General features: G+C 47.3%; 3 protein-coding genes across 3 annotated transcripts; 2 read left to right on the top strand and 1 right to left on the bottom strand.

Moving 5' to 3' along the window:
* Nucleotides 1-8794: 8794 nt before the first annotated feature.
* On the top strand, nt 8795-11681 carry POLR1H (RNA polymerase I subunit H). The gene is made up of 4 exons (XM_007449224.1): nt 8795-8944; nt 9166-9266; nt 9464-9573; nt 11454-11681. Exons 1-4 carry the CDS (start codon nt 8809-8811, stop codon nt 11476-11478), a joined length of 372 nt encoding a protein of 123 aa, XP_007449286.1. The 5' UTR covers nt 8795-8808; the 3' UTR covers nt 11479-11681.
* Nucleotides 11682-13944: 2263 nt separating this feature from the next.
* PPP1R11 (protein phosphatase 1 regulatory inhibitor subunit 11) lies at nt 13945-17084 on the top strand. The gene is made up of 3 exons (XM_007449223.1): nt 13945-14225; nt 15315-15423; nt 15863-17084. The coding sequence occupies exons 1-3, from the start codon at nt 14157-14159 to the stop codon at nt 16063-16065; spliced, it is 381 nt and encodes a 126-aa protein (XP_007449285.1). The 5' UTR covers nt 13945-14156; the 3' UTR covers nt 16066-17084.
* Nucleotides 17085-17877: 793 nt separating this feature from the next.
* On the bottom strand, nt 17878-22726 carry RNF39 (ring finger protein 39). Its single transcript, XM_007449222.1, has 4 exons — nt 22194-22726; nt 20506-20528; nt 19965-20056; nt 17878-18458 (listed from the first exon to the last, which is right to left on the bottom strand). The coding sequence occupies exons 1-4, from the start codon at nt 22596-22598 to the stop codon at nt 17878-17880; spliced, it is 1101 nt and encodes a 366-aa protein (XP_007449284.1). The 5' UTR covers nt 22599-22726.
* Nucleotides 22727-25981: the final 3255 nt, after the last annotated feature.

Here is a 25981-nt window from a genome sequence, read left to right as displayed (position 1 = left end):
ATTCCCACATAGTAGCTTATTTAGATGGGAGAGATTTGAGTACATTTATAGGTCAAAAGGATGGTCCAGCAGTGAATATCTTCATGGTAAACAATTACCAACAGTTATGTATTAGGTTACTTTTCAATCCCACTCAACTCAAAGGCTGTATCATTACCCTATTGATTTGAATTTCTAAGTCTTTCGCCTCTGCATCCTGAGGAACCACATCTCTGCAAGGTATAAAATCTAAAGCTGCAACATGATGATGGAAGACCAGAGAACAGATAGGACAAAAAAGTCTGCATGAGGCAAATCAGGTGGGTAGGAATGAGATTTTCGTATGTGTCCTGGTCAAATTCCAGAAGGAGCAAACGGAGGGCTAGTTTCTGAACCCAATTTAAGCAACTTCAGCCACCTCATTTCCACACAGAATTTGCCTACAGTGCTTTTTGAATCTCTTCATGGGATTAAGGAGCATCTCAAATATAAAGGAAATTAAACTTATACTAATGTAAGTGAGCAGTGATCTACTATACCTGCAAATATTGTCAAAGACAGAAAACAGATTGTGGGGTTGAAGTCTAGAACACAGGAGTTATATTTATCTAGTGCCATGCTATACAATACAGCAGTCACTTGCCACATGTAGCAATTTAAAATTAATTCAAATTAAGTAAAATTAAAAATTCAGTTCCTCAGGTGTACCAGCCACATTTCAAATGCTCAGTAGCCACATGTGGGAAATGGCTACTGTATTGAAGAGCAAACCTATAGAACAGTTATATTATCACATAAAGGTCTATGGGACAGTGCTGATCTAGCAATATCCTGGGTAAAGGGTGTCCTGTTAATACAAAAGGGTGGGCATAGGATTATCACAACTTAAGTATAATATTCCTTAGGCCATCTAGTTTCCATTTCTCTGATTCTCTACTGACCAATTCTCAACCCCAAATTTCCCAACTTTTGGAGGACATCTATTTGAGAGAAGGTGAGTTTGGTTACCTATGAGCGAATCCAAACATTGGGAAGGTCTTGCTTAAGTGGGTGACTGAAAGTGACAAAATATGGAGCTGGAAGAAACATGAGAGATTACTACACTCCATTCTCTGACCTCCTTCCTCCTCACCCTGCTCACCTAGGCCAGGTTAGATGTCCCTCCTCTGTACATACATGTCCCTCCTCTGTACATACCTGTGCATACCTCTATCATAACCCTATTTTATTATGTTTTTAGAGTGACCTATGCCACTAGTTGTAAACTAGCCAAGGGCAGGGATATCTCTTTATTCATCTCAGTAACTAACAATACCTGGTACATAGGAGGTTCTCAAACTTAAGTTTCTCATACAGAGAAATTGTATGGTACAGTTAGACTTTTATGGCCTGGTTAGCAGTTCCCTGATAAAGGTATGAATGGAAAATAAAAGACTACATAGTGACCTATAGCAATCTCATCAAAATAACCTTTGAGGTTGCAGGCAGGGGGACTGGAAAAGGCAGATTAGAACAACTCCTTATTCATCATCTTTGTCCAACCCAGGTCTTTCCAACTGGGAAACCCAGCATTTATGAAACATCTAATATATGCTAATGCTTCACAAAAATGAAATTCTCCTATAAATGCTATGAACTATTATTTTCCCACTTTACAGATTAGGAATGAGCATCAAAAAGGATAAGCAACTTGAACAAACACAAGGCAACTAAAAATAGCCAAGCTAGTTTTAAAGTCCAGAACTATCTGACACTTCTGTATCAGATATAAATGGGAAAATAGTCACTGAACCCTGTAGAAGAGAACTAGCATTAAAAAAAAAAAAAAAAAAAAAAAAAAGAAAATAAAAGACTACATAGTGACCTATAGCAATCTCATCAAAATAACCTTTGAGGTTGCAGGCAGGGGGACTGGAAAAGGCAGATTAGAACAACTCCTTATTCATCATCTTTGTCCAACCCAGGTCTTTCCAACTGGGAAACCCAGCATTTATGAAACATCTAATATATGCTAATGCTTCACAAAAATGAAATTCTCCTATAAATGCTATGAACTATTATTTTCCCACTTTACAGATTAGGAATGAGCATCAAAAAGGATAAGCAACTTGAACAAACACAAGGCAACTAAAAATAGCCAAGCTAGTTTTAAAGTCCAGAACTATCTGACACTTCTGTATCAGATATAAATGGGAAAATAGTCACTGAACCCTGTAGAAGAGAACTAAAAAAAAAAAAAAAAAAAAAAAAAAAAAAAAAGGGCTTCCCTGGTGGCACAGTGGTTGAGAGTCTGCCTGCTGATGCAGATGCAGGGGACACGGGTTCGTGCCCCGGTCTGGCAAGATCCCACATGCCGCAGAGCAGCTGGGCCCGTGAGCCATAGCCGCTGAGCCTGTGCGACCGGAGCCTGTGATCCGCAACAAGAGAGGCCACAACAGTGAGAGGCCTGCATAATGCAAAAAAAAAAAAAATGTTAATTTAAGAGACATGACTTTATCATTAAATCACTGAATCTTTTATTTTTCCTATTTGACTTCTCAAAAAGGGTGGTATAGTTAAGAATCTTCTTTGATATGGCTTGATAATTGTACTGTCTTCTCTATTCTGAGACTTTTCCATAAGAATATTCACTTTAATCCTACTGCTACTGCATGGCTGGAAGAGTGGATATGCAATAACGCTTTCATACTCTTTTATCTCTTTCTTTACACTCTCATGCTTCTCACGTATAGGAGGCTGGCTCTGGTCTTTTCTCAAGATTCCTTCCTTGAGTTTTTGCTGTACAAGTTCTCTCCCTCGAATCATGCGTTCCTGGTGAGCTTTAATTTGCATCTGTTCCCTGTCATTTACCTGCTTTCTTCTCTGTGCGTTCTGGATGCCACGTACTTCTGGCACAATTTTGGGCAATTTTATTTCACTAGGGCATGGTGGTAATTGTCTAAATGTCTTATTCTTAAACTCTCCGACCTGTCCAGCTTGATGTATGTGCATTTCTACACGTTTCACTTCTCTCTCAGGTACCAAATAATATTGTTTTTGTCCTTCTATGCTTTGGATTGTTTTCCCCTCCAATCTCTTCTTGATTTCATTGCCTGTCCCTTGTTCCTTCATCATCTCCATTATTCTTTTATTATAATAAGACTCTGCTTTGGCAAGCCAGTAGTCAAGAGAAAGACCTTGCTCTCTACTGAGTGTTTCATACTCCTCTTGATATTTTTGAATTATCAGTTGTCTTGCTGCTGTTATATGCACGCCACCTAGATTCTGTCAAAGTGGGGTACAGAATTTTACAATATGACCATCTTTTTACTTTGAACATATTTAAACAGGAGCTTATGCTCACTATTGACACCAAGAAATGACCATGGTCTTTCATTAATTTTGGAGTAATAGTGATTTTACTTCCATCATTCCTAGGTGAGCTTGTGAGCTCTGAAAGTTGGAGTTCTCACCACCAAAATCAGTAATTAGTTTTTTAAAAACATAGGGTTGGGAGTTTTAAAAATAATACTTTGTTTTGCAAGTAAAGATTTAACTGGAAAACATTTGCCACTGTGGACACACTACTGGAAAGTGTCACTTGGACAGAAGGATTTTAAACCTAACTTTCCTTCTCCTAGTCATTTCAAACTGTATGATGTTAAGATAATTTATTTACCAAGATTTTTTTCTCCAGTGGGGACTGTTGACCTGCAGCAATCCTAGGGTCTTTAGATACTTTAGCCCAGGACAATCTGTAAGACAAAAAAGCAAAGGTCGATTAGAATGTGGGAGATGTCAGAACAAATCTGCTCTCATACTGACTAAACAAAAAAACCCAATTGTTTTGGTCATGGTCAAGGGTATTTACCTCAGAAAGAAAAAACCTGGTAATAGGTAGGACTACAGCAGGGCCACTTCCCAATGGGAAACCACTACATTCCTATGGTAATGAATAATGAATGCTCTTTTAATGAGAACATATAAATAAGAGCACATACAGTCATCTCTTGGTACCATGGACACCCCCCCAGGGTCCCTTGGTTCCAGGACTCACCACCCCCACCCCAGATACCAAAATCCATGCCCTAGTCCCTTATATAAAATGGCACAGTATTTGCATACAACCTGGGCACATTCTCCTGTACACCTTAAATTATCTCTCAATTACTTGTAATACCTACTACAATGTAAATATTATGTAAATAGTTGTAAATACAATGTAAATAGTCCTAAGTACAATGTAAACACTATGTAAATAGTTGCCAGTAAGTGGCAAATTCAAGTTTTACTTTTGGGAACTTTCGGGAATTTTTTTTTTTTTTCCAAATATTTTCCACCCACAGTTAGTTGAATCTGCAGATGGGGAACCCTCAGATATAGAGGACCAACCATAATCCTTTCATATAAACTTAAAGCATACTTCTCCTGTGGACTCAACATGAACCATTCTGAATCTTGTACCAGGGATTGGGCAAGGGAAGAGACAGGCTCCTTGGTGACGCTTTGCCCGAGCACATCTATGACAGATTGCTCAGTCCCACTGCCTCCTTTGTCTTCTGAGATAATTCTAGACTTCAGTGTTATCAGTTCATTCTCTTTGTGCAGTTTCCTGATCCAGGCCCTCTCTGCCTCTATCACCACATACAGCATCTCTGCCCTATAATCTTTCGTTCTGAAATTCTGTTCTTATTTGATCGCCCACCTCTCTGCTTGCCTGCCTTATTCTGCCAATCATCCTTCACCCTAAATCCATTATGAAACCATTCCCTGTTGATCCGCTTGGGATGAGACTCTGTGGTTACTCTGGGTTTATTTATAGGACAGCCTGATGGCAACACAAGTGAAGACTACCAACTTTTTGTGTGTCATCCCTGGTCTAATCTGAGCTCACTGTGAGGTCATATTTAAGCCACTGAGGATGCCTGGCATCTCATCTCTATGCCTTTATTTACACCATTTATGGTTTACAGCATGGGCTTTGAAGCCTTACAGGGCTACGCTTGAATCCTAATTCCACCACTTCCCAGTGTGTGACTCAGGGCAAGTAACTTAATCTCTCTCTAAATCAGTTTCCTCATCTACAAAATGGAAATATAAGACCAAAATTTGCCTCTTGGAGTTATAAAGAACAAATGAGAATTAGATTAAAGAGCGTGGCAAAATGCTTGATATACAGTAAGTTCTCAGTAAATGGCAGTTGGGGCTTCCCTGGTGGCACAGTGGTTAAGAATCCGCCTGCCAATGCAGGGGACATGGGTTCGAGCCCTGGCCTGGGAAGATCCCACATGCCACGGAGCAACTAAGCCCATGTGCCACAACTACTGAGCCTGCGCTCTAGAGTCCATGAGCCACAAATACTGAGCCCACTGCCACAACTACTGAAGCCCGTGTGCCTAGAGCCTGTGCTCCGCAACAAGGAGGCCACCACAATGAGAAGCCCGCGCACTGCAACAAAGAGTAACCCTCCGCTCACCACAACTAGAGAAAGCCCACGTGCAGCAACAAAGACCTAATGCAGCCAAAAAAATAAAATTAAATTAAAAATTAAAAAAATTAAAATGGTATCCATCCTCTACAGGTCAAGCCCTGACTATAAAGTCTTTCTAGTCTACTCTATGTAACAGTGATTTTTGCCACGCTATGAATATGAACACAACATTTTTTATTTCTACAACTCATTTGAAAATCAATCATCGTTTCCACTGTGCTATCTGCATCCATATATCACTTTTAACATTTTGATGATGAAATTCAGACTCATAAAGAGTTGGAACTATAATTTTTCAATCTACAAATACAATGATCTATCTATCATATCAGAAAGGATCTGATAACAAATACTGGATCTCACTGACCTCTTGGGCATATTCTTATTTGCCTGACTACATATACCTATTTTGAGATTTTAAAAATATGACCACCTTATTTTTATTTCTCTGTACATAGTATCTAGCACAGTACTTAACATTAGAGTCTGTAATCCCAAATTCTCAAAATTACTGATTTGTTGATTAGTGATTATCCTCATCACATAATATCTGAGTATCTTTCTCTCTTACATTCCCCATGACACTGTATCTTTTTATTAAAACATTTACCAGTCCTCTTTGTAGTATACAGGCCTATTTGTTTTTTATGCCGATCCTGGGCTCTCACATCTTGTCCTATAAGTGTACTTTCATTGCATTCTAATTATTCATTTGCACTCCTTAAGGTCAGAAACCATAGTTTTCAGCTTTGCAGCCCCAACTTCAGCTCAAAGACAGACATAGGTGCTTAATAAATATGAACTGAACAGATTGTGAGCTTTTGTTGGGAAAGGGCCATGCCTTATAATGCTTAGTTCCTTTACTGAGTTAGGACAGTATTCAACTCATGGTGGATCTTCACTGAATTTTGTCAAACTTTAAAGGGAAAGTTGGCGAGAAAAGACGGCTAATTTCAAGTCCCCTTTTCAAAGGAGAAAGACACACAGAGAAGAGAGAATAAAAACTTGCCTACCGGGCTTCCCTGGTGGCCCAGTGGTTGAGAGTCCGCTTGCCGATGCAAGGGACGCGGGTTCGTGCCCCGGTCTGGGAAAATCCCATGTGCCGCGGAGCGGCTGGGCCCGTGAGCCATGGCCGCTGAGCCTGCGCGTCCGGAGCCTGTGCTCCGCAACGGGAGAGGCCACAACAGTGAGAGGCCCGCGTACTGCAAAAAAACAAAAAACAAAACTTGCCTACCATCACGGGCTCAGCAACAGACCTCTCCTTGTAGGACAAATTATTATGAGGCTTGTCACTCTCCAGTAGCTTACTCAAGAGTTTTAATCCCCTCACTACTGTGAGTATTTCCATTATTGCAGAGAGAAGTAGATCAAAGCCTCTCTCTAGGAGAGATCACAGCTTGTCTCTTTCAAAGGAGAAAATAGTGATGGCTCCAAAACTTTTATATGTAAGGAGCTTAGCACAACTATCAGGTTGAGCGGGGTTGGATGGACTGGAAGCGAACTAGGAAACTCATCTAGAAGCTGTCCCTTCAGAACAACAAGATTCTATACTTTAGGGACTTCCCTGGTGGTGCAGTGGTTAAGAATCCACCTGCCAATGCAGGGGATACGGATTGGATCCCTGGTCTGGGAAGATCCCACATGCCGCGGAGCAGCTACGCCCGAGCGCCACAACTACTGAAGCCGGCGCACCTAGAGCCTGTGCTCTGCAACAAGAGAAGGCACCACAACGAAGAGTAGCCCCTGCTTGCTGCAACTAGAGAAAGTCCGCACACAGCAACGAAGACCCAACTCAGCCATAAATAAATAAATAAATTTATTTAAAAAAAAAAGATTCTATACTTTATTTATTTATTTTTGGCTGCATTGGGTCTTCATTGCTGCACGCGAGCTTTCTCTAGTTGCAGAGAGTGGGGGGCTACTCTTTGATGTGGTGTGTGGGCTTCTCACTGCGGTGGCTTCTCTTGTTGCGGAGCACGGGCTCTAAGCATGCAGGCTTCAGTAGTTGTGGCACACGGGCTTAGTTGCTCCACGGCATGTGGGATCTTCCCCCACAAGGGCTTGAACCCGTGTGCCCTGCATTGGCAGGCGGATTCTTAACCACTGCGCCAATCAGGGAAGCCCAGATTCTATACTTTAGATGGTAGGTTACAGATGAATTAAAATAGCAAGATTTAAAAAATACTTGCCCTGATGCTTTATAAAAGTTCAGGGCAATGTCAGCTGTCCACCTAAGGGATGACGATGATGAAGTAGAGTTGGTCCATGGGAAGCGGGGGACAAGGTGGAAGGGGGTCCGCAACCGAAAGCCAAACTCGACCAAGTCTTACTGAAATCCTACCCAAGGTTGCTCCCTTGACTAATGCTAACCTCCCTCATCTGGCAGGCATCTAAAGAGGAAGGAGTCCCAACCTCTTCTGCTCCGCCACCTCCAAGGTCCTGAGCCCCTTCCCAAGTGTCCTACTTCATCCCTGTTTCCCATCGTGCCTAAGGACTAGATGTTCCTCCTCCGCCTTCACCCTCTCTACTTCCTGCACCGTAAGAAGTTGACTCACCCCTTCCAACGGCCCAGAACAGCCCCCAAAGCACGCGAGCCAGGAGGGGCTCTGCAGAGAGCCCTTGCTTAGACCGCGAGGTCCAAGGAGCGTTAGAACTGTAACTCCCAGAATGTTTCGCTTTGTTTTTAACCACTGCCCGGCAGCTGAAAAAAAATATCAACTCAGGAACAGAGGAAGTAGTAGTTCTCTCGTCCAAAGAAATCAGTGTTCAGTAAGGTTAGTACGATTTTTCAGGAGAAACGCTCCCCGCGACTGCGTCCCTTTAAAATTCGAGACCAATAAAATAAACACCCCAGTACTGGGTCCTGAAGGGAAAAATAACCGGAGGACCATCTTCAATCACCTGTTTCCTTAGCCGACGTCACAGAACCAGGCTGAAGGTGGCGCTAAAACTTTCCTTCAGAGAGGTTCCTCCCGCTCTCCAGGCTCTCGGGACCACGTTTGCGATTAATTATGACGTCACAGCCAATCGTCAGGCGGGACGCATCGACGCTCTAGCCCGCCATGCTCTCACTGATCCGCTGCCGCGTAGAGCAGGTCCTCTAGCCCGCTGGGCTGGCTGGCCCCTCACGCCAGACCCCGATAAGCCCCCAAGTCGAAGTACCGGACCCGGGCTTGCAATTCCGGATATTTGGGCTCCTTGGTCACGGAGGCACAAGGCGTGCGTGGGAGAAGGGCTCGGGTTCTGTATGCTTAGGTCCAGGGACAGAATAGGAAGGACCCTTCAGTGGGGAGGGAGTTACTGTCTTTCTTTTATTAATACTCTTCGTCCCCTTCCCAGCCCTCGACCATCCGTCCATCATGGACCTCGCCAGCACCTGCTCCAGCTTTCAGTCTGACCTGGATTTCTGTCCGGATTGCGGCTCGGTCCTGCCTCTTCCCGGAGCTCAGGATACGGTCGCGTGTACTCGCTGTGGCTTCTCCATCAACGTGCGAGGTGAGGGGCTCGTACGCAGCGGCCCCGGCAGAGGGCCCAGCGTGGAAGGGTCAGAGGCTTTAGGACCTCAGGATGGGTTGGATTGAAGAGGGGGACCCTAAAGCAGGGCAATTTTGGTCTTGGGTCGAAACCTGAAGGGAAGAATATAAGGCCTCCTGGCCAAACCGAGAGGGAGTTGTGGGTGTCAGCCCACTCCAAACCAATTCTTACTGCCTGCGCAGACTTTGAGGCGAAGGTTGTGAAGACCTCAGTTGTGTTCCACAAACTGGGAACAGCCATGCCCGTGTCGATGGAGGAAGGACCTGAGTTCCAGGGACCCGTGGTAAGTGAGTGACATGGAGGACTGGCCCCGTTAGGAGGGTGGGAAAGAAATGAAGGGGGGATTGCACAGATCTGCAGTGTTTTGTACCCAATTCTAAGAGGGAAGAGGGGTCTTTAAAACAGCAGTGTCTGAGGAGTGTGATAGCGTGATGTCTGTGATCAGTAGGGGGAATTATTAACCCACCAGTCGCTTCCCAGGTTGACAGGCGCTGCTCTCGATGTGGGCACGAGGGAATGGCATACCACACCAGACAGATGCGCTCCGCTGATGAAGGGCAGACCGTCTTCTACACCTGTACCAACTGCAAGTGTGTATCCTTTCCCTCTCCTCTGCCCTTTCTCAGTCTGTTTGCTGCCTAAACAAATCCAGCGATTTACTTTTTGTACTGAATAAACAGTTGTTTCCTTTGGTCCCATCCCTCATTTCTGTACAGTTCAAGTAATAGGGAGATTTGTGGTCTTTTTTTTTTAATTTACACTTTTCTTATCCTTTTTACACCCAGTGAATTAAAGCTTTTAAGATATTTAAAAGGAAAGAAAAAAAATACAGAAGGCAAGTATTGCTTGCTGATCAGTGTGTTATGTTGGAATCTTCCACTGCACTCAAGGTAGTTTTACTTTGGTGAGAATTACTCTTGAGTGATTTAAAGAACACGGAATAGTTTTAAGAACTCTTTCTCTTTGGTGTTCTGCAGTTTCACTACAATATATCAAGATGTGGCTTTCTTTTATTTATTGTGTTTGGGATTTGCTGGGCTTTCTGAAAGTAAGGATTGATTTTTTTTTCCAGCAACCTTGGAAAATTATCAGCCATATCTCATTGAGTATTGCCTTTCCCCTATGTTCTCAATTCTCACATTCTGGAGCTCTAATTAATTAGTTGTTTATTAGACATTATCATCTATCCTCCATTTCTCTCACCCTTTTATATTTTCCATCTCTTTTTATTCTGCCTCTGGGTAAATTCTTCTGGTCTTTCTTCTGGTTCACTAATTCTGTTTTCAGTTTATTTCAATTATTGTTACTTAAAAAATTTTTTTTGAGTTCTACTTGATTATTTTTCAAATCCCCTCCTCATTTTTAATAATTCACACTTCTTTAATCATATTTTAAATTGTTCCTTTTATTCTTAAAATATATATTACATTTAAATATACTAAACATGATATTTATATTCTGTCTGCTAATTCTCATACCCACAGTTTTTGTGGGTCTGATGCTGCCATCTGTTATTTCTACTGACTCTCTCAGGGTGCCTTTTTTCTTTTGTGATTTTTGATGATAAGCTCAGATTTTTTAGAATTTGGACTACGGAATTCTTTGAGGCCTGGGGTGAAAGCTGTATTCTTAGCATTTGTGTTTCCTGTTCAGGTGCCTTGAGGTGCTACCAAGCTAGAATCACTTTAAATAAATTCTCAGCTTCATGTTTTTTGGAGCACATAGGTAGTATGAATTTGGACTGAAAATCCAATGTAAAGGCCAGCTTTTGGTTAGAAATTCTCAGGGGAGATTTTTTTTTTTTCCTCCCTCTACCTAGTGAGACAGTCAAATTCCTCTTCTGAAGAGTTGGATTTTTTTTTTTCTTGTTCCCTTTTATACAAAGAGGTAGCCCTTTGGGGGTCTCAAACTTATTCAGAGTATCTCCTATCAGACATTGTACGTTTGTCTCTAGTTCACCCATGTGGCTATCAAACCAGCAAGGGCACCATGGTAGCAGGGGCTTCAGTTTTAACTTACCTGTCTAGATTCCTGGTTTTATATCATTTCAGCCAGTGTGAAGGTTGCCTTTACTTTCTTGCCTTCTCACCAATGGATTAAAAATATTTATAGTTAGATGTGCCTTTTGCGAATATTTTTTTCCCAGTCTGACCTATTTGTTTTCTTAACTTTTTATTTTTTTTAATGACCAGAAGTTTTTAATTTTTATGAGGTCTAGTTTATCCTTTTTTCTTTTATGGCTAGTGCTTTTCGTTTTCCTAAGAAATCTTGGCATACTTCATAATTTGCAAGATATATTTTTAATCCCAGCATTTTTAGTTGTCTTGAATTTGTGGAGGGTTGTTTAGGGGAGCTACTCCTCCACGGTCATAAATGAAAGTCTTTCTTGATTATTTAATTGACTGTCTTATCTTACATTGCTAGAACCTCTTCATTTGGTCAATATAACAAGTCCTTTCTTTCTCTATAGGTTCCAGGAGAAGGAAGACTCTTGATTTTTTTTCTGAGCGACTCAACAATCTCTCCTCCTCTTCCTTGGAAGGTGAAAGATACTGGGTTCTTAGATCCTTTGTCCGTCTCCTGATTGCGGTGTTTTGCTCCCAGAGGAAAAGCAGATCATCATGTGGGGATTACCATTGTCCCCAGAGTACTCCTACCCTAGTTGAGTTTCCTTTATTAAAGTTATAGTTTTGTATAAGAGCCAGGCGTATGTCTGTTATTTTTAATCTGTCTTCTTCCAAAGAAATTTATGTTAGCTTAGAGAGATATATTTGTCCTTTCAACAAATATATCAGCTACAAAAAGAGAATATAAATTAGTACAACAAAAAGGGAAAAAATAAATAAAACAAAAAACAAGGACAAAAAAATGGAGCCAGGAATGAGGTTAATATTAAAAGGCAACTATAAGTACTCCCTCATTATCTAAATCTATTTGGTTCCTGAGTTTAGGGAAACAAAGAGTGGGAGTTTGGATAGTGGGAGGTTCAACAGAAAACTTAACCAGATTCAGTTGATATGTAAGTCTGGACAATAAAACAATCTGACACTCAGAGATACAGGTGGACACTTTGGAAATTTTTTTTATTGCTCTTGAGATAAATGTAATATATGTATATATATTTTACATTGTAATAGATTCATATATAGAAAGGTAGAAAGAAAAAAGTAAAAATCAAAGGGAATCCCATTCCACAGAGATACTTGGTTTTTTTTTTAATGGGATTTACTATACATGCTGAGTTGTATCTTGCTTTTTTCAGTTCAAACCAGAAACTTAAAAGGGAAGCAAATGCTTAGTCCAGGCACAATAAACATTCAAATTTCAATCTGGGAATGCTGATTCTGCATTCCTTGGTTTAAATGGAGACCAAGAGGTGATGGTAACGATTATCTTGTAATTGTGCGGCCCTTTATATATTGCGAGCTTTCTAACATACACTATCTTGTTTGATCCCACAGCAACGTGGAGGGATGGGCAGGGCAGTTTTCTCCAGTGTATGTTTGAACAGTTCTCCTGCCTCACTCCTGAAATCTAAAACAAATCTATTCATGTTTCTACCCTGCTTTAAGCCTTTCACCGACTGGATAAAGTGCAAGTTTCTTAGCAAAGCATACAGGGCGTCTTATATAACCACGCCCACCTGTCAGTCACCATTTGGCACACCCTTACATCCCTTCAGTATGAAACTGCATTTCCTTCAGTGCGCACAACTACGACTTTGTAAGCTGCTTTCTTTACCTAAAAAACCCATTTGTCTGCCTTCCTGTTCTCTTTTTGCCACTCTTGTGCTCCCTGAGAAACATACACATATTTTTACCTTATAAACTGGCCTATATTGTAACTTATGACAATTTCTGTGCTTAATCTTACTCATCTCCACCCCAGAGCAAGTGTAGGCAGTATGTAACTAAATTCAGTTTCATAGATGAGACTTAAATCTATGTTAATATTCCAATGTCTTATATTTCTGTTAGTATTTATGCCAGTCTTTCCCATTAGACTGGGAGCTAAAACGCAGGGTGTGAGTGGTTTATGCGCCTCCATCTTCCAAGTTACAGCACAGTGAAAGGAGAAAAATCCAAGTTGAAGATGCATTAAGCGCCCTGCTCGAACACCTACAGGCACAGGGCGAGGATTAAAACCCAGATTCTTTTTTTTTTAATTAATTTATTTTTTAAATTTTATTTTTGGCTGCATACAGTATTTGTATTTCTCTTTTTGGCTGCGTTTGGTCTTCGTTGCTGCGCTCGGGCTTTCTTTAGTTGCAGCGAGCGGGGGCTACTCTTCGTTGCAGTGCATGGGCTTCTCATTGCGGTGGCTTCTCTTGTTGAGGAGCACGGGCTCTAAGCATGCAGACTCAGTAGGCGTGCAGGCGCAGCAGTTGTGATGCACAGGCTTCGTTGCTCCGCGGCATGTGGGATCTTCCCGGATCAGGGCTCGAACCCGTGTCTCCTGCATTGGCAAGCGGATTCTTAACCACTGCGCCACTGGGGGGCCCAGCTCGGGGACCCAACCCAGATTCTTAATCAAGTGTGTTTCTAACTGCTCCCAGGTCTCGATTCTTTAATTCCCAGACGAAACAATAAGAAAACGAAGCTAGGCCGTGGTAGGATCATTATTATTGCCCCTTAGTTTTCTCGGCGCTCCCACACAGCCAAGGGATGGGGGTGGGATGGACTCAGCTACTGGACATCTGAACCACGTGCGGTAACCAGTATGCAGCGCCAAGTCCAACTGTACCCTCGACCGCAGGTTCCGGCTCAACCTCTGTGGCGCATGCGCGTCCTGCACTTGATCGCCCCGCCCCTGCTTCCACATCGCAGTGACGCCCCTTCCGCCAAAGTTGCGTAGCGTTGCGGCGCCTGCGCACTGTCGCATTACGGCGGAACTAATCCGGCGACCTTGAGCTTAGACGCATTTAGTGCCAGGAAGGGAAAACGGGGACCACAGAATGCGTCACACCCGGAAGCGGAGATCCGGAAGTGGGGTTGGACAGGTTATCCCCAGGGGTGGGGCAGCGAAGGCCCAGAAGGAGGGGGAAAAAAGAAGGTGGAGGATCCTGGCTACTAATTGAATCCGATACCGATTCTCTTAGACCTCAGAGACACAGAAAAGACAGAAGGGTGCCTCATCCCCCTTCCTCCCCTCCTCCCTCTCTTCAGCCTTAGCCATGGCGGAGGCAGGGGCCGGGCTGAGTGAGACCGTCACTGAGACAACGGTTACCGTGACAACCGAGCCCGTGAGAAAGGCGGGGGGCGGTGCTGTTTAGGGGTTGGGGAGATACCGGGAGGGAAGGGATAGGGCTTTGGAGAGTTGCTGGAGGGGCTGGGCCTGGGGATATGGGAGGAAGTGGGGTTGGGAGAATCTCAAGGTATTGGGAGATTTGGGGTGTGTCAGAGTTGGTGCAGAAGGCTGGTCAAGAGACATGCAATAGAGTTAGGATATAGGTGATGCTTCTTGGAGTGGTGGTGTGTATAAGTAATGAAAGAACGGGAATTTGGAGATTAAGGAGCAAGGGATGTGCTGGGGGGAAATGAAGGGCTGTGTGAGAAAGCATGGTTGGAGGCCAGCTGCAGGGGAATTTGACTGGAACCATACTTATCAGTAAATAATTTGTTGAAGGGATGATTGTAAAAGGAAGCAGAGGGAATGAGGGAACAAGCAAAGGGAGATGAAGATTGAAAAATCAGAGGAGATATAAATAGAGAAAAATGTAGCATTTTTGCAAAAACGACTTAAGCTGCCTTCAAATGGAGAAGGTTGTGTTGGGTTTAATAACCCTTGGACTAAGGGAGTTTAGAGTAATAGTTACTAGAGATGCCAGGATGCTGGGGAATAGGTGGATAACAGGTAGGGAGGGCTGGGCTTGAGGATGAGAGAGGTGAGAACAGAGTTCTTTCTTTAATGGGAAAAAGAATAGGGGGTCTGGAAAAAAAGAAAGGGAGATCAAAGATTAGGCATTGGTGACTGAGAAAATAATTTCCATGTATTAATACCACCAAGGATGATTTGGGGAGGAAGACGGAGAAACAGCGAGGATTATATTTTCCTTTGAAGATTTGCTGGGACCTTTCCTAGGTTAGGAATTGTGTCTTCTCTGTATACTAGTGGTTACCAAGAACAGGAAATAATACTTCATGATTCCTCAAGGGACTCCCTGAGGCCAAAATTCTGTTCTATTTTATCTTCTCCCAGCCCTCAGCTCCTCTGGCACTATGTCTGATCCTGATTGAGTTGGGGAAGGGAAGAGAGGAGGCCCCCGGGAGGAAGTGGGAAAGTTTAATAGGAGGGGACTAGCTAGGTATGCCCATCCTTCTTAACATTCCAGGAGAACCGGAGCCTAACCATCAAACTTCGGAAACGGAAGCCAGAGAAAAAGGTGGAATGGACGAGTGACACTGTGGACAACGAACACATGGGCCGCCGCTCATCAAAATGTGAGTAATTGTTGGCCCACAGTAACCCTGGAGTCCTGGCTCCCCTCAGCATGTCTTCTGCCTTCTCACATTCACTGACCTTCCCGAAGCCCCCAGATGCTCACAATCCTGTGGCTGTCCTGGTGGTTCTCCAGTATCAGGGAGAGAAGGTTAAAGTTAGAGGAACAGAGGTAGGGAGAGGCTTGAATTGGGATGTGCCAAGGCTTAAAGTCAAGAGGTATCTGAAGTGGGAGAAGTGAAGCTTTGGATTCCTGGCTGGAAAGGACGAGGGAGTTGGGTGTCTGAGTCCCAGGGTGTGGGCCTGGGGAAGTTGGTTCCTGGAAGGTAGGAGGAGAAAATGGTGAAAGTAGGGATTTTTACCGAGATCCAATGGGAATGGAACTGATGCTCCATCTTATCTCTTCCTCCTTTTTAATTGGGCTCCTGCCTCCAAATCCAGGCTGCTGTATTTATGAGAAACCTCGGGCCTTTGGCGAGAGCTCCACGGAGAGTGACGAGGAGGAAGAGGAGGGCTGTGGTCATACACACTGTGTACGGGGCCACCGCAAAGGACGGCGTCATGCAACCCCGGGACCAAGCCCCACCACCCCTCCCCAGCCTCCTGACCCCTCCCAGCCCCCTCCAGGGCCAATGCAGCACTAAATTCCTCTCTGCCCCACCATTCCTGTGTCTGTCTGGCCCTGAATGTATTCATGTGGCTATTCAGGGACTTAACCCATGGTTTGGTCCCTTCTCCAGACCCCTCCTCCCCTCTCCTCTGCCTGATAGAGGGAAGAGGGGGAGGAGGGTAGACAGAGATCCTGGAATTCTGACTTGCTGCTATTCCAGAACCCAGGCTTCTGGGTTCCCCCAGCCCTCATTTCTGCCTCCTCTCTTCAGGGATCCAGGCATCTTGGTCCCAGTCTTTTCCCTTTGTTCTCACTGCCAAACTACCTGTCCTGTGATCTAATTATCTTGGCCCCTTGCACTCTCTACTTGAGTTCCAAACAGTTAAATTGGGTTTCCAACAGCCCCAGCTTTCACTGCCAGGGTCCTAGTCAGATTCCAGGCAATCTTGCCCCAGCTATGCTTGTTAATCCTGGCTTAGAGCTAATGTATTTATGTCATCCTAACTCTTAGTCCTTGCCTGTGGGATGTGAGGTCTTATGTGAGACCTCAGGGCTCCTAGCCCTTTCCCTCCTCTCCTGCCCACTCCCGTCATGCCCTTAAGAGGAGTTAGGAGAGAGAGAGGTCTTTGTCATTCTCACCTTGGGAGAATGGGAAATGGAAAAAGAAATAGTCATGTCCTCTCCCCTCACCCTTCTTGTGTGACCTAGGGTTTCTGACAAAGCTGGCTTCAAGACTGGTCACTTAGAGCCAACTATCTCCTCAGACTTTGGTCTTCCAGCTTAGGAGACAGATCCAACACGGTCCCAGGGGCCTGGGTCCCTGGGAGAGGAAGGAACAGGGAGGGAGCAAAGAGATGTACTCTCACCCCTTCCTTCCTAGGCTTTGATGTCTCTGCCAGCCCAGATGTGCTGGCCTTCCCCACCCCTTACTGGGATCTAGATATCATTTTCCAGGCCTCTTGCCATGCCCAGTTGCAGAGATCAGTCAAATCCATACCACCACTGAGATCTCATTTATTGCCACAGATGCACAAAATAAATAACATCACAAAATGTGTTAAATACAGGCCCATTTATACATATGGGGAAAGAAGTGAGGCTATATACAAGGGTGAATTTGGGGTGTCTGGGCCATTCCCAGGTTGAGGAAAGGAGAGGTAGCACCATTGGTTGCTTGTGAGTATGTGCAGGGGGGAGGTTTTAAGAAGGTTCTTAATGGGAAAAGGCTGTAAGCATAGAAAGCCGCCGTGGTGGAGTAGAACTGGCCTGCCCCCTTCTCCCCCAGAAAGAGGGCCCTAAGGCCCAGGCCAGAGTCAAGCCTCTTGTTTTGGGGGAGGAGGCTTTTGTTTCTCTTGAGGAGAAATCTCAGAATGGACGAGGCAGGGAAGCCCAAGCCTCAGACCTGTGGAGAGGGCACTGGGCCCTTCTTTGCCAGGAGGAGAGGCAGGGGTGGGAGGTAAATGTTTGACCGGCAGGGCCTCTGGGTATTAAACATGGGCCAGTTACCAGTACTGATGGGGCAGGACCTGTTCCCCAATTCAGGCCTGGGAAAGATAGAAGGGGAGAGATCCCTTGGGAAGTACTGGGGTAACCAAGGGAGAGAAGCATCCCAAGATTTTGGGGGGGGGGCAGGAATGAATTAAGCTTCGGGCACGGATGTGGAAACTGGAGGCCAGTTGAGGTCCTAACTATCTGGAAGAAAACAGACAATGTAGGTGGAGGGGTGCTTATCAATACACCGGCAATGGGCGTGGACATGATGCCTGGAATGAGTAAGGATTTCCGTGCCCAAGAGGAAGCAGCCTTATTTCTGACCAAGCCAGAATAAGGGTTGTGGGTGAGCTTCTCAGCCTTCCGCTGGCACGAGGCAGAGGTGGGCGCGGGGGTCGCGGGTGCACAGCAGCGGGAAGACGCGCTCACCCAGGGGACCGGGCGCCTGGAAGGCGAAGAGCAAGTCCAGGGAACGGCCGTCGTAGAAGGCCACGCGGCCCCGCTCCCAGTCCAAGTCCACGCGGATGCGCCGCGGCTGGGGCCTGGCGCCGCTCAGCGGGGTGGGCTCCGGGGCAGTGAGCGCCCACAGGCGGCCGCCGCGACCCTCCACGGCCCACACAGCCTCCGCGGGACATAGGCCTACTCTGCCCTTGCGTCGCACCGACTCCCCGGCCGCGCCCAGGGCATAGCGGCTCTCCCCGTCGTCCTCATCCTCCCCGGAAGAGTCTCCGCGGGAGGCGGTGTCGGCGATCTCCACCTCCCAGCAGTGGCGGCCAGCCCCGAAGCCCTGCGCGCCCAGCACCGCCGGGAGCTGATCGAAGCGCCCTGGGCCGTCGCGGGGTGCGGGTGTCCCCGGTGGGGCCAGTCGGACGCTGCGGCGGTCCGCGGAGACCAGCAAGCGGCGGTTAGCGGTGCCAGGATCCAGGGTCAGGTCGGCTGGAGAGGAGAAAGCAGGGGGAGGACCGTGTGAGCTGGCTTTCCGAATCAGAGGAGGGATAGGATGGAGAGGATGCGCGGAGGGTACACAAGAGGCCCACAGCAGCTCAAAAGGCGGCTGTAGGACCAAAGAGGGTGAAGGCATATGAAGAGCAGGCTTGGGCAAGACCCAGCCTGCGCTGATGGGCCACTTCCTTCTGGAGAATTGGACTTGGAGAAGGACCCTGCTGGCCCAGGGCAGGGGACACAGTGCAGAGACTGAAGGAGGGGTTGCCCAGGTTTGCGCGCTTGGCGGCAGAGTGAGGCTGTCTGACTTCTAGGGAGGGTGAGGACTGATACCTCAATCTGCAGCATCTGGGGCGGGGGTGGGAGCTGGGTCAACAGGATGGAGAAGATGGAGCTAAAGAGGAAGACTGATACCAGATACCAGCACCGCCCATGATAGAGGGGAGGGCCAGAGGGAGAAATCCAAGTATCCTGAGAAACCAACCCACCACCCACAGGAACTGGTGGGAGTAGACAGGCCTATTTCTATAGGGAGTGCAGGGCAGAGGAGAGAGAAGGTGGTGATAGCCAAAGGGACCAGAAAGAACTAATCATTGGCCTTGTGTGTATGGGTGCTTTGAGGAAAGATTTCTGGATTAGGGGTGCTAAAAGCAATCTGGGTTGGGTGGGATGGTGGGTGACCAAGAGGGCAGAGCACCTTCTCTAGGCAGTTTAAAGAAGGGCAGAGGGCAGCCTTGGAAGTGATGGAAGGAACTCCCCAGAAGCTGCAGAGAAGGCTCAGAGCCTCAGGGGCAAGGAGATGCGGGAATCCTGGGACACTTCTGGAAGGGAGTGATGAGAAGTGGTGGCAGCAGGGATTCCCCAGAAGCAGCTGACCCCCAGGGGTCTGTTGTGTGAGTGTATGAACAGGTAAGAGGAGAGAATAGCTGGAATATGAGGAATGAAGGATAGACCTTGTTATAGGTTGAATTGTGTTCCCCCCCCCGAAAGTTGTGAGGTCCCCCCAATACCTCAGAATTTGACTGTATTTGGAAATAGAATCTTTACAGAGGTAATCAAGTTAAAATGAGGTCATTAGGGTGGACCCCAATCCAATATATCCAGTGTCCTTATAAAAAGGGGAAATTTGGACCCAAAGACAAGTGTGTATAGAGAGAAAATGCTGTGAAGACAGGGAGAATGCCATCCACAGGCCAAGGAATGCCTGAGGCTATCAGAAGCTAGGAGAGAGTCCTGGAACAGAGTCTCCCTCTCAGCCCCTAGAAGGAACCAACACTGTTGACACCTTGACTTCTACCTCTAGAATCATTTAACTTCTGCCTCTAGAACCATGAGACAATAAATTTCTATTGTTTAAGCTACTCGGCGTGCAATGCTTTCCTATGGCAGTCCTAGGAAACTAATACAGACATCAAAAAGGACTTGATCATATTTGAGAGAGAAAAGGGAACAAACTGAAAACAGCCTCTCATTTAGTTCCCTCCCTTGTGCCTTCCTTACCCGTCAGTCTATGAAGCATGTTTTTGACCACTGGGTAATCTTCAGGGAGATAGTCCTCTGAGTTAGATGACTTGGGAGTTGGGGCATCAAACCTGGACAGATGAGAGAGAAGGGTCAGGAAATTGGTAGACACTCTCTGCCCTCTGATGTCCCCACCTCTACCCCACTCACATCTCTGGAGCAGAAAAGGGTGAGGCCGGGCTTCCCTGGTGGCGCAGTGCTTGAGAGTCCGCCTGCCGATGCGGGAGACGCGGGTTTGTGCCCCGTTTCGGGAGGATCCCACATGCCGCGGAGCGGCTGGGCCCGTGAGCCATGGCCACTGAGCCTGCGCGTCCGGAGCCTGTGCTCCGCAAATGGGAGAGGCCACGACAGTGAGAGGCCCGCATAACGCAAGAAAAAAAAAAAAAAAAAAAAAAAAAAAGGGTGAGGCCACACCCACAAAACCTGTCTGTGAGTGGGGACAAAGATGTGGCTCCTGTAAGAAGATGATGGATGTGGCAGCTGATAGTGGAAAAGAAAAAACAGTAAAAATGGAACTCACCTTCTCCATGTCTTCTTCGTATCCTGGGGTGGGCAGAAAAAAACATGGATGTGAGCTCTGGGCTTCATACTGTGGGGAGCTCTTCCCTCGCCTCCTCAGGTAGCTGGGTCTGATTTGGTGAGGTCCCTCCTCGCATCTCCGACTGATCTCACCTCTTTATCCCCTGTGCTCCCTTTTCCTCTCATTCTCCCCCTTCCCCTTTCATGACCTTTCCTTCCTCTCAGTCACCACTTTCTCATCCTCCTAACTCCACCCCTACTGTCCTCCTCCTCCCTTTGCCGTGCCGCAAGGCCTCTCAGTTCCCCTTCCCCAGCCTCATCCAGGCTTTTTTCTTGCCCCCAGAGTCCTCACCGTTCCCTGTTTCCTCCCAGCCCGCCCCCCTTCTCTTTCTCAGTGGCCCCCATCCTTATCCACCTTCCTGAGGGTGTATCCCAGATAAACATCCCCCGCCTCCTCCATCACACAGACCAAACACATACTTAGAGTCCTTAGGCTAAGAGTTCATTTATAGCCTTATAATAAAGCTGCTTCCCCTCTTGCCATAAAAGCCCAGTGTCGTTTATAGGGCCCTTTGTTCTCTGTCTCTCTACCCTGACCAAGGAAGCAGCTGGACTTGGATGTGTCCCAGAAGGCCCAGCAGATCTGCAGGGTACCATGAGAGCCAGGAGAGGGCGCTGGATGCTCCTCATCCAAATACTAGGATTCCCTCTTCCGGCTTCGCAGTCTAGTGGGAAAGACTGGGGCAGACCCGTAGGGTGTTGAAGGGGAGAGAGGAAAGGCAGTTTGCCTAATTATAACAATTACACCTAGACTAATTAGGTATATGTAGACTTCAAAGGGTGGAAGCAAGACTCGAGACCGGCTCGGCTGCTGGCAAGAAGCCAGGCGGGAATGCGGGGCGCCTGGGGGTCGGCAAGGGAATGGGGTTGGTTGACGCCAAAGAGTCAGGACCCAGGAGGGACGCGGGAGGCTAGGTGGGTGGGTGATCAGGGTGGGATGTGGAGAGGAACCAGAGGTCCCAACGTCTGTTTTCCCGGACCTTGCCTCCACCCGTGGCCGCCTCTGCCTGGGGCCCTGGGAGGAGCGGAGGATAACAATAACAACACAACAAGGCCCAGGCCGGAGCCCGGGGACCCACCCCACGACACGGCAGGGGAGTTTGGATCTGCCTCCCTCCCTTCTTCCCAACTTGTGACAGCCGCCTCCATCCCCGCCCCTCCACTCCAGCTTTTTGTCCATCCTCCCTCCTGCTTCTCCTCTGCTGGGCGAGTTCTGATCTCCCTCACCAACCTCCCAGGCACCCAGCACCCTCCCCTCCGCCTAGCCTCCGCCTCCGGGGCGCCTAGCGGCGTCTTTTCCCAGCCTCCCAGTTCCCGCGCTCTTCGCCGGGCCTTAGGGGTCTCCTCTTGTTCTGTCTGGTGTTCCAACCCCTTCCCTCCAGCCCCTCTCCCAAGACTCAGGCATCCGTCTAGCTTCGCTCTGGGCAAAGCGTCAACTCCTTCCCGGCATCTCTCACTTGACAGCTGCCGCCCCCTCGTCCTCCGCTTTTCTTTCCCCAGCTCCATCTTTTGCCTAAACTTCGAGGAGGGCCCCAGCTCGGGAGGTGCCATTCCCCGCTTCCCCAGGGAGACCGCGGATGGCCCCTTCGGCCGACAGCTGCGGACTCGCGAAGCGCACCCCTGCCTCACCTCTCCGTGCGGGTCCAGGCAGCCCATGGTGGGGATGCGGCCCCCTCGGCGTTTCCCAGTTCGGGCCCCGGGCCCGGACAGCTTCTCCCGCAGCCCACGGCTGATCCGCACTTCCACCGCCAGCCGCACGTTAGACCTCAGGCTGCGGCGGGGGCACGGCCGGCCGCAGCACGGGCAGGCGGTGGGGGGCGCCTCGGGGCCGGGGGGCGGCGGGGTCCCCCAGCGGCGGTCCAGACACGCGCGGCAGAAGCTGTGCTCACACGCCAGGAGCACCGGGTCCTCGAAGGGGCCCCCGCACAGCGGGCACGTCGTTAGCTGCTCCAGGCGCTGCACCAGCCCCCGGCCCAGCAGCTCCGATGCCTCCATGGGGAGCCAGCGTCCGGGCGCCGTCCCTTCCGCGACCATCGCGACCACCTTCGGGCTACTCAGGTGGCTGAGCGCCTCTGCTGCTGGTTGCGTCGCTGCCCCTCTCTCCGCCTCCCACATTAACTTTCTGACGCTTTCTGGCGCTCTCCTGGAATCGCCTCTCTCTTCAACCAGTCTGTCTCCGCCAATCTCCCCACTACGTCAGGCTTTATAGGGAGGGAGGAGGCCCCTGCGGGAGGTAAACATCAGGGCTTGCGTAACACCCCATCTGGTTCTCCAGCTTCCCCGTGAGGTTTGGAGGAGGAGGGTGGAAAGGACATCTAGCTCTCGAGCCGAGGAGATGGTCGCTATGGGGCACTCTGGGGGCAAGGTATCAAGGTGTGGGGTGGGTAGCCCCCATCACCCCTCCGAACTGCCCGAATCTCGCCTCCCCCTTGGCCTGCTGTGTACAGGTGGGCAGGGCACCCCGGCTCGCTTTTGGCATGTGTGCCCACATCGCCAGGGTATGTCATTCTAGGTGGCTGGCACACCTACATCTGGGGGCCTGGGGCCAGGAAGCAGGGATCCTGGTTTGTGCGGCTTTGGCAGGCCTCTGAGTGTTGGTGTGTGGCTGTCATTCCAGAGGCCTCTCTCCTCTCCATCTTTCTGCCTTACCTATTAAGGACTTGAGGACACTGAAGCTGTGGGGTAAGGGGTGGAGAGCAGGCACCCACACCCCCACCTCAAGGAGTCAGCGTAGGGCTCTCTCAGCTGTACCTCTGGCTGGCTCCCATTGCCTCCCTTGTTTCTTCCTATGTCTCTCTTTCTAGTTGTCTCTCTCTCTTTTCCCTGTGTATGTTTTTATTTCCACTGTTCTCTTTCTCTCCTTCTTTGGCATGTACCCAAAGGTTGTCTGTTTTCACTGTTTTGGTCAACTGAGGCCCAGAGACCTGGCACTGTCAAGGTCACACAGTAAGGGAATGACCTGAAGTGGAGCCATACCCAGATCTTCTGATTCATGGCCTTGCTGTGATTCCACCCTGCCGCTTTTTAATTTCAGATCCCTAGAACTCCCTTCTACTTTCTGATTTTTTTTTTTTCCGGAGTTTTCCTCATGCCCTCTTCCCTCACCTCCATCTCTCTGCCTCTTTCCTCCTTCCCTCTCCTCTTCCCTCCTTTCCTTCCTTCCTCCTTGCTCCCTCTTCTTCCTAGTTCCTCCACCTCTCTCATGCTAGGCCTTTCTGTCTGCTACCCCTGTGGGGTTGTGAATAAGTAAACATTCAGATGTCTACAACTATGATCACACACACTGTTGTACAAACATGCGTGTGCATCCAGCTATGTCTAAATGCCCCAAAATGCACAAATAGGCAGATACTTTCATATAATGCAAAATCACAGATATGCCCAAATAGTCTCATACACACTGAATATCACTGGGACGGACATCCAGGATTATTTAGGGACAGATAGACGTTCTCAAAGAACACATGCAAAGAGGCACTCTGTCATTAGTTTTATTGTCAATAAGAACAGCAATACAACAACAGTACGTCTTTATGAAGCAACAGCATGTTATTAGGCAACTCCTCCAGGCATCCTTCTCTCCCCTACTTATTAGGGAGACACTCAAACATGACACCCTGATAAACAAAGTACACAAATCAACACACTCATCTTGGAAAAACCTCCCAGCTCCATGCTCATAAAGCACACAGCTATCCAAGAAAAACACTTCAGATATGACCAAAGTCTATTTTGTAAAATGGACATCCATGTAATGATAGGTAGAATAATGGTCCCCCAGAGATGTCTATGTCCTAATTCCTGGAAGCTGTGAACATGTTACCTTACATGGCAAAGGGGAATTAAGCTTGCAGATGGAATTAAGTTTGCTAATCAGTTGAGTTTAAAGTAGGGAGATTATTCTAGATTATCCAAGCATCCCTAAAAGTGGAGGACAGGGACTTCCCTGGCGGTCCAGCAGTTAAGACTCCACACTTCCGCTGCAGGGGGGCGCTGGTTGGATCCCTGGTCGGGGAACTAAGATCCCACGTGCTGCGTGGTGAGCCAAAGAAAAAAAAGAAAAAAGTGGAGGACAGAAATGGAAGAAGACAACCAGAGAGATAGAAGCTTATCTCTCAGCCTGACATTGCTGGCTTTGAAGACTGAGGATGGGGGGTCATGAGCAAAGGAAGTGGGTGGCCACTAGAAGCTGGAGAAGGCTAGGAGATGGATTACAGATGGAATCCAGCCCCGCCGACAGGGCTTGATTTTAGCCCTGTAAATCCTATTTTAGACTTCTGAACTACAGAACTATAAGATAATAAATGTGTGTTGTTTCTCAGATTTCAAACAAAAGTTTGTGATAATTTGTTACAGCAGCAAATAGGAAACTAATACACATGCTTTCCCTTTCTCCTTCAGTCTCTGGCCCTTTGGGACTGTATGCACTTGTTTTTGCCCCTTCCAGTTTGTCACGTTTTTCGGATTTCTCTGCCTCTCTGGGCTCTCTTGTCTGTCCTCTTCTGTCTCTCTGTCTCTGTCTGTCTGTCTCTCTCTCTTTTCTTTTTTTTTGGACTGCTTCATTTTCTTGGCTCTATCCCTACCCCAAGGCCTCTTGGACATTGGGTTCTTTCTGGATCTGGGCCTGGAATATCAGAGAAAGGCCTCTGAGTCTCATCAGGAACCTTGTATCGTCACCAATCCAAGAGCCTTTCTATGACCTTCAAGTCCTAGTCGATGGTTCACATCCTTAGTTGCACATTAAAGTCATTGGGGGAACTTTTAAACTCCTGATGCCCAGGAGACACCTCAGATCAATTAAACAGAATCTCTGGGGATGGGTCCCAGGAATCAGGAGTTTTAAAAGCTCTCCAGGTGATTCCAATGTTTAACCAAGGGGGGACCCACTATCTTACATGTTGAGATTACAGGTGGACCTTCCCCTCCCCATTTTGCTCCTTATGCTTTACTTGCAGTGCCTTATACTTTCTGTTCCTTGAGCATAACAAGACTGACATTACTGCCAGGCCTTTGCACTCATGTTCCTTCTGTTTGGGCCCTTCTTCCTCTAGCAATATCCATGGCTGTCTCCACCTTCTCATTCAGGTCTCAACTCAAAGGTAACATATTCAGAGAGGACTTCTTTCACCACTGTATCTCAAGTAGTTTTCCTCCAAAGTGCTGTCTCTTTACACAGATATATGGATTCATGGCATTTATCACTATCTGAAATGATCTATTTATCTGGTTTGATCTGTTTCTATCCAACAGAAGGTAGCTTTATAGGAACAGGAACCTAGCCTGTTCACTGCTGTTTTCCCTGAACCTGGAACCGTGCCTGGCACACAGATGGTCTCAATAAATATATAGCCAGTCATTGAACTGCCCATCACCAATAGGGCAATGTGAAAGGATCTTTTGACTGACTCTGCCTAGAT

The sequence above is a fragment of the Lipotes vexillifer genome, unplaced genomic scaffold (assembly GCF_000442215.2).
Source record: "Lipotes vexillifer unplaced genomic scaffold, Lipotes_vexillifer_v1.1 scaffold657, whole genome shotgun sequence".
Taxonomy (NCBI): domain Eukaryota; kingdom Metazoa; phylum Chordata; class Mammalia; order Artiodactyla; family Lipotidae; genus Lipotes; species Lipotes vexillifer.
This window is presented reverse-complemented; position numbering and strand designations above follow the sequence as displayed.

Excerpts from the sequence above, each read along its gene's own strand:
- POLR1H (XM_007449224.1), top strand. The coding sequence starts at position 8,809 with ATGGACCTCGCCAGCACCTGCTCCAGCTTTCAGTCTGACCTGGATTTC. Across the intron at positions 9,267-9,463 it reads CTGAGTTCCAGGGACCCGTG|GTTGACAGGCGCTGCTCTCG; the intron begins GTAAGTGAGTGA and ends GTCGCTTCCCAG. Across the intron at positions 9,574-11,453 it reads TACACCTGTACCAACTGCAA|GTTCCAGGAGAAGGAAGACT; the intron begins GTGTGTATCCTT and ends CTTTCTCTATAG.
- PPP1R11 (XM_007449223.1), top strand. The coding sequence starts at position 14,157 with ATGGCGGAGGCAGGGGCCGGGCTGAGTGAGACCGTCACTGAGACAACG. Across the intron at positions 14,226-15,314 it reads TTACCGTGACAACCGAGCCC|GAGAACCGGAGCCTAACCAT; the intron begins GTGAGAAAGGCG and ends TTAACATTCCAG. Across the intron at positions 15,424-15,862 it reads GGGCCGCCGCTCATCAAAAT|GCTGCTGTATTTATGAGAAA; the intron begins GTGAGTAATTGT and ends CTCCAAATCCAG.
- RNF39 (XM_007449222.1), bottom strand. The coding sequence starts at position 22,598 with ATGGTCGCGGAAGGGACGGCGCCCGGACGCTGGCTCCCCATGGAGGCA. Across the intron at positions 20,057-20,505 it reads ACGAAGAAGACATGGAGAAG|GTTTGATGCCCCAACTCCCA; the intron begins GTGAGTTCCATT and ends TCATCTGTCCAG. Across the intron at positions 18,459-19,964 it reads CATGCTTCATAGACTGACGG|CCGACCTGACCCTGGATCCT; the intron begins GTAAGGAAGGCA and ends TCTCCTCTCCAG.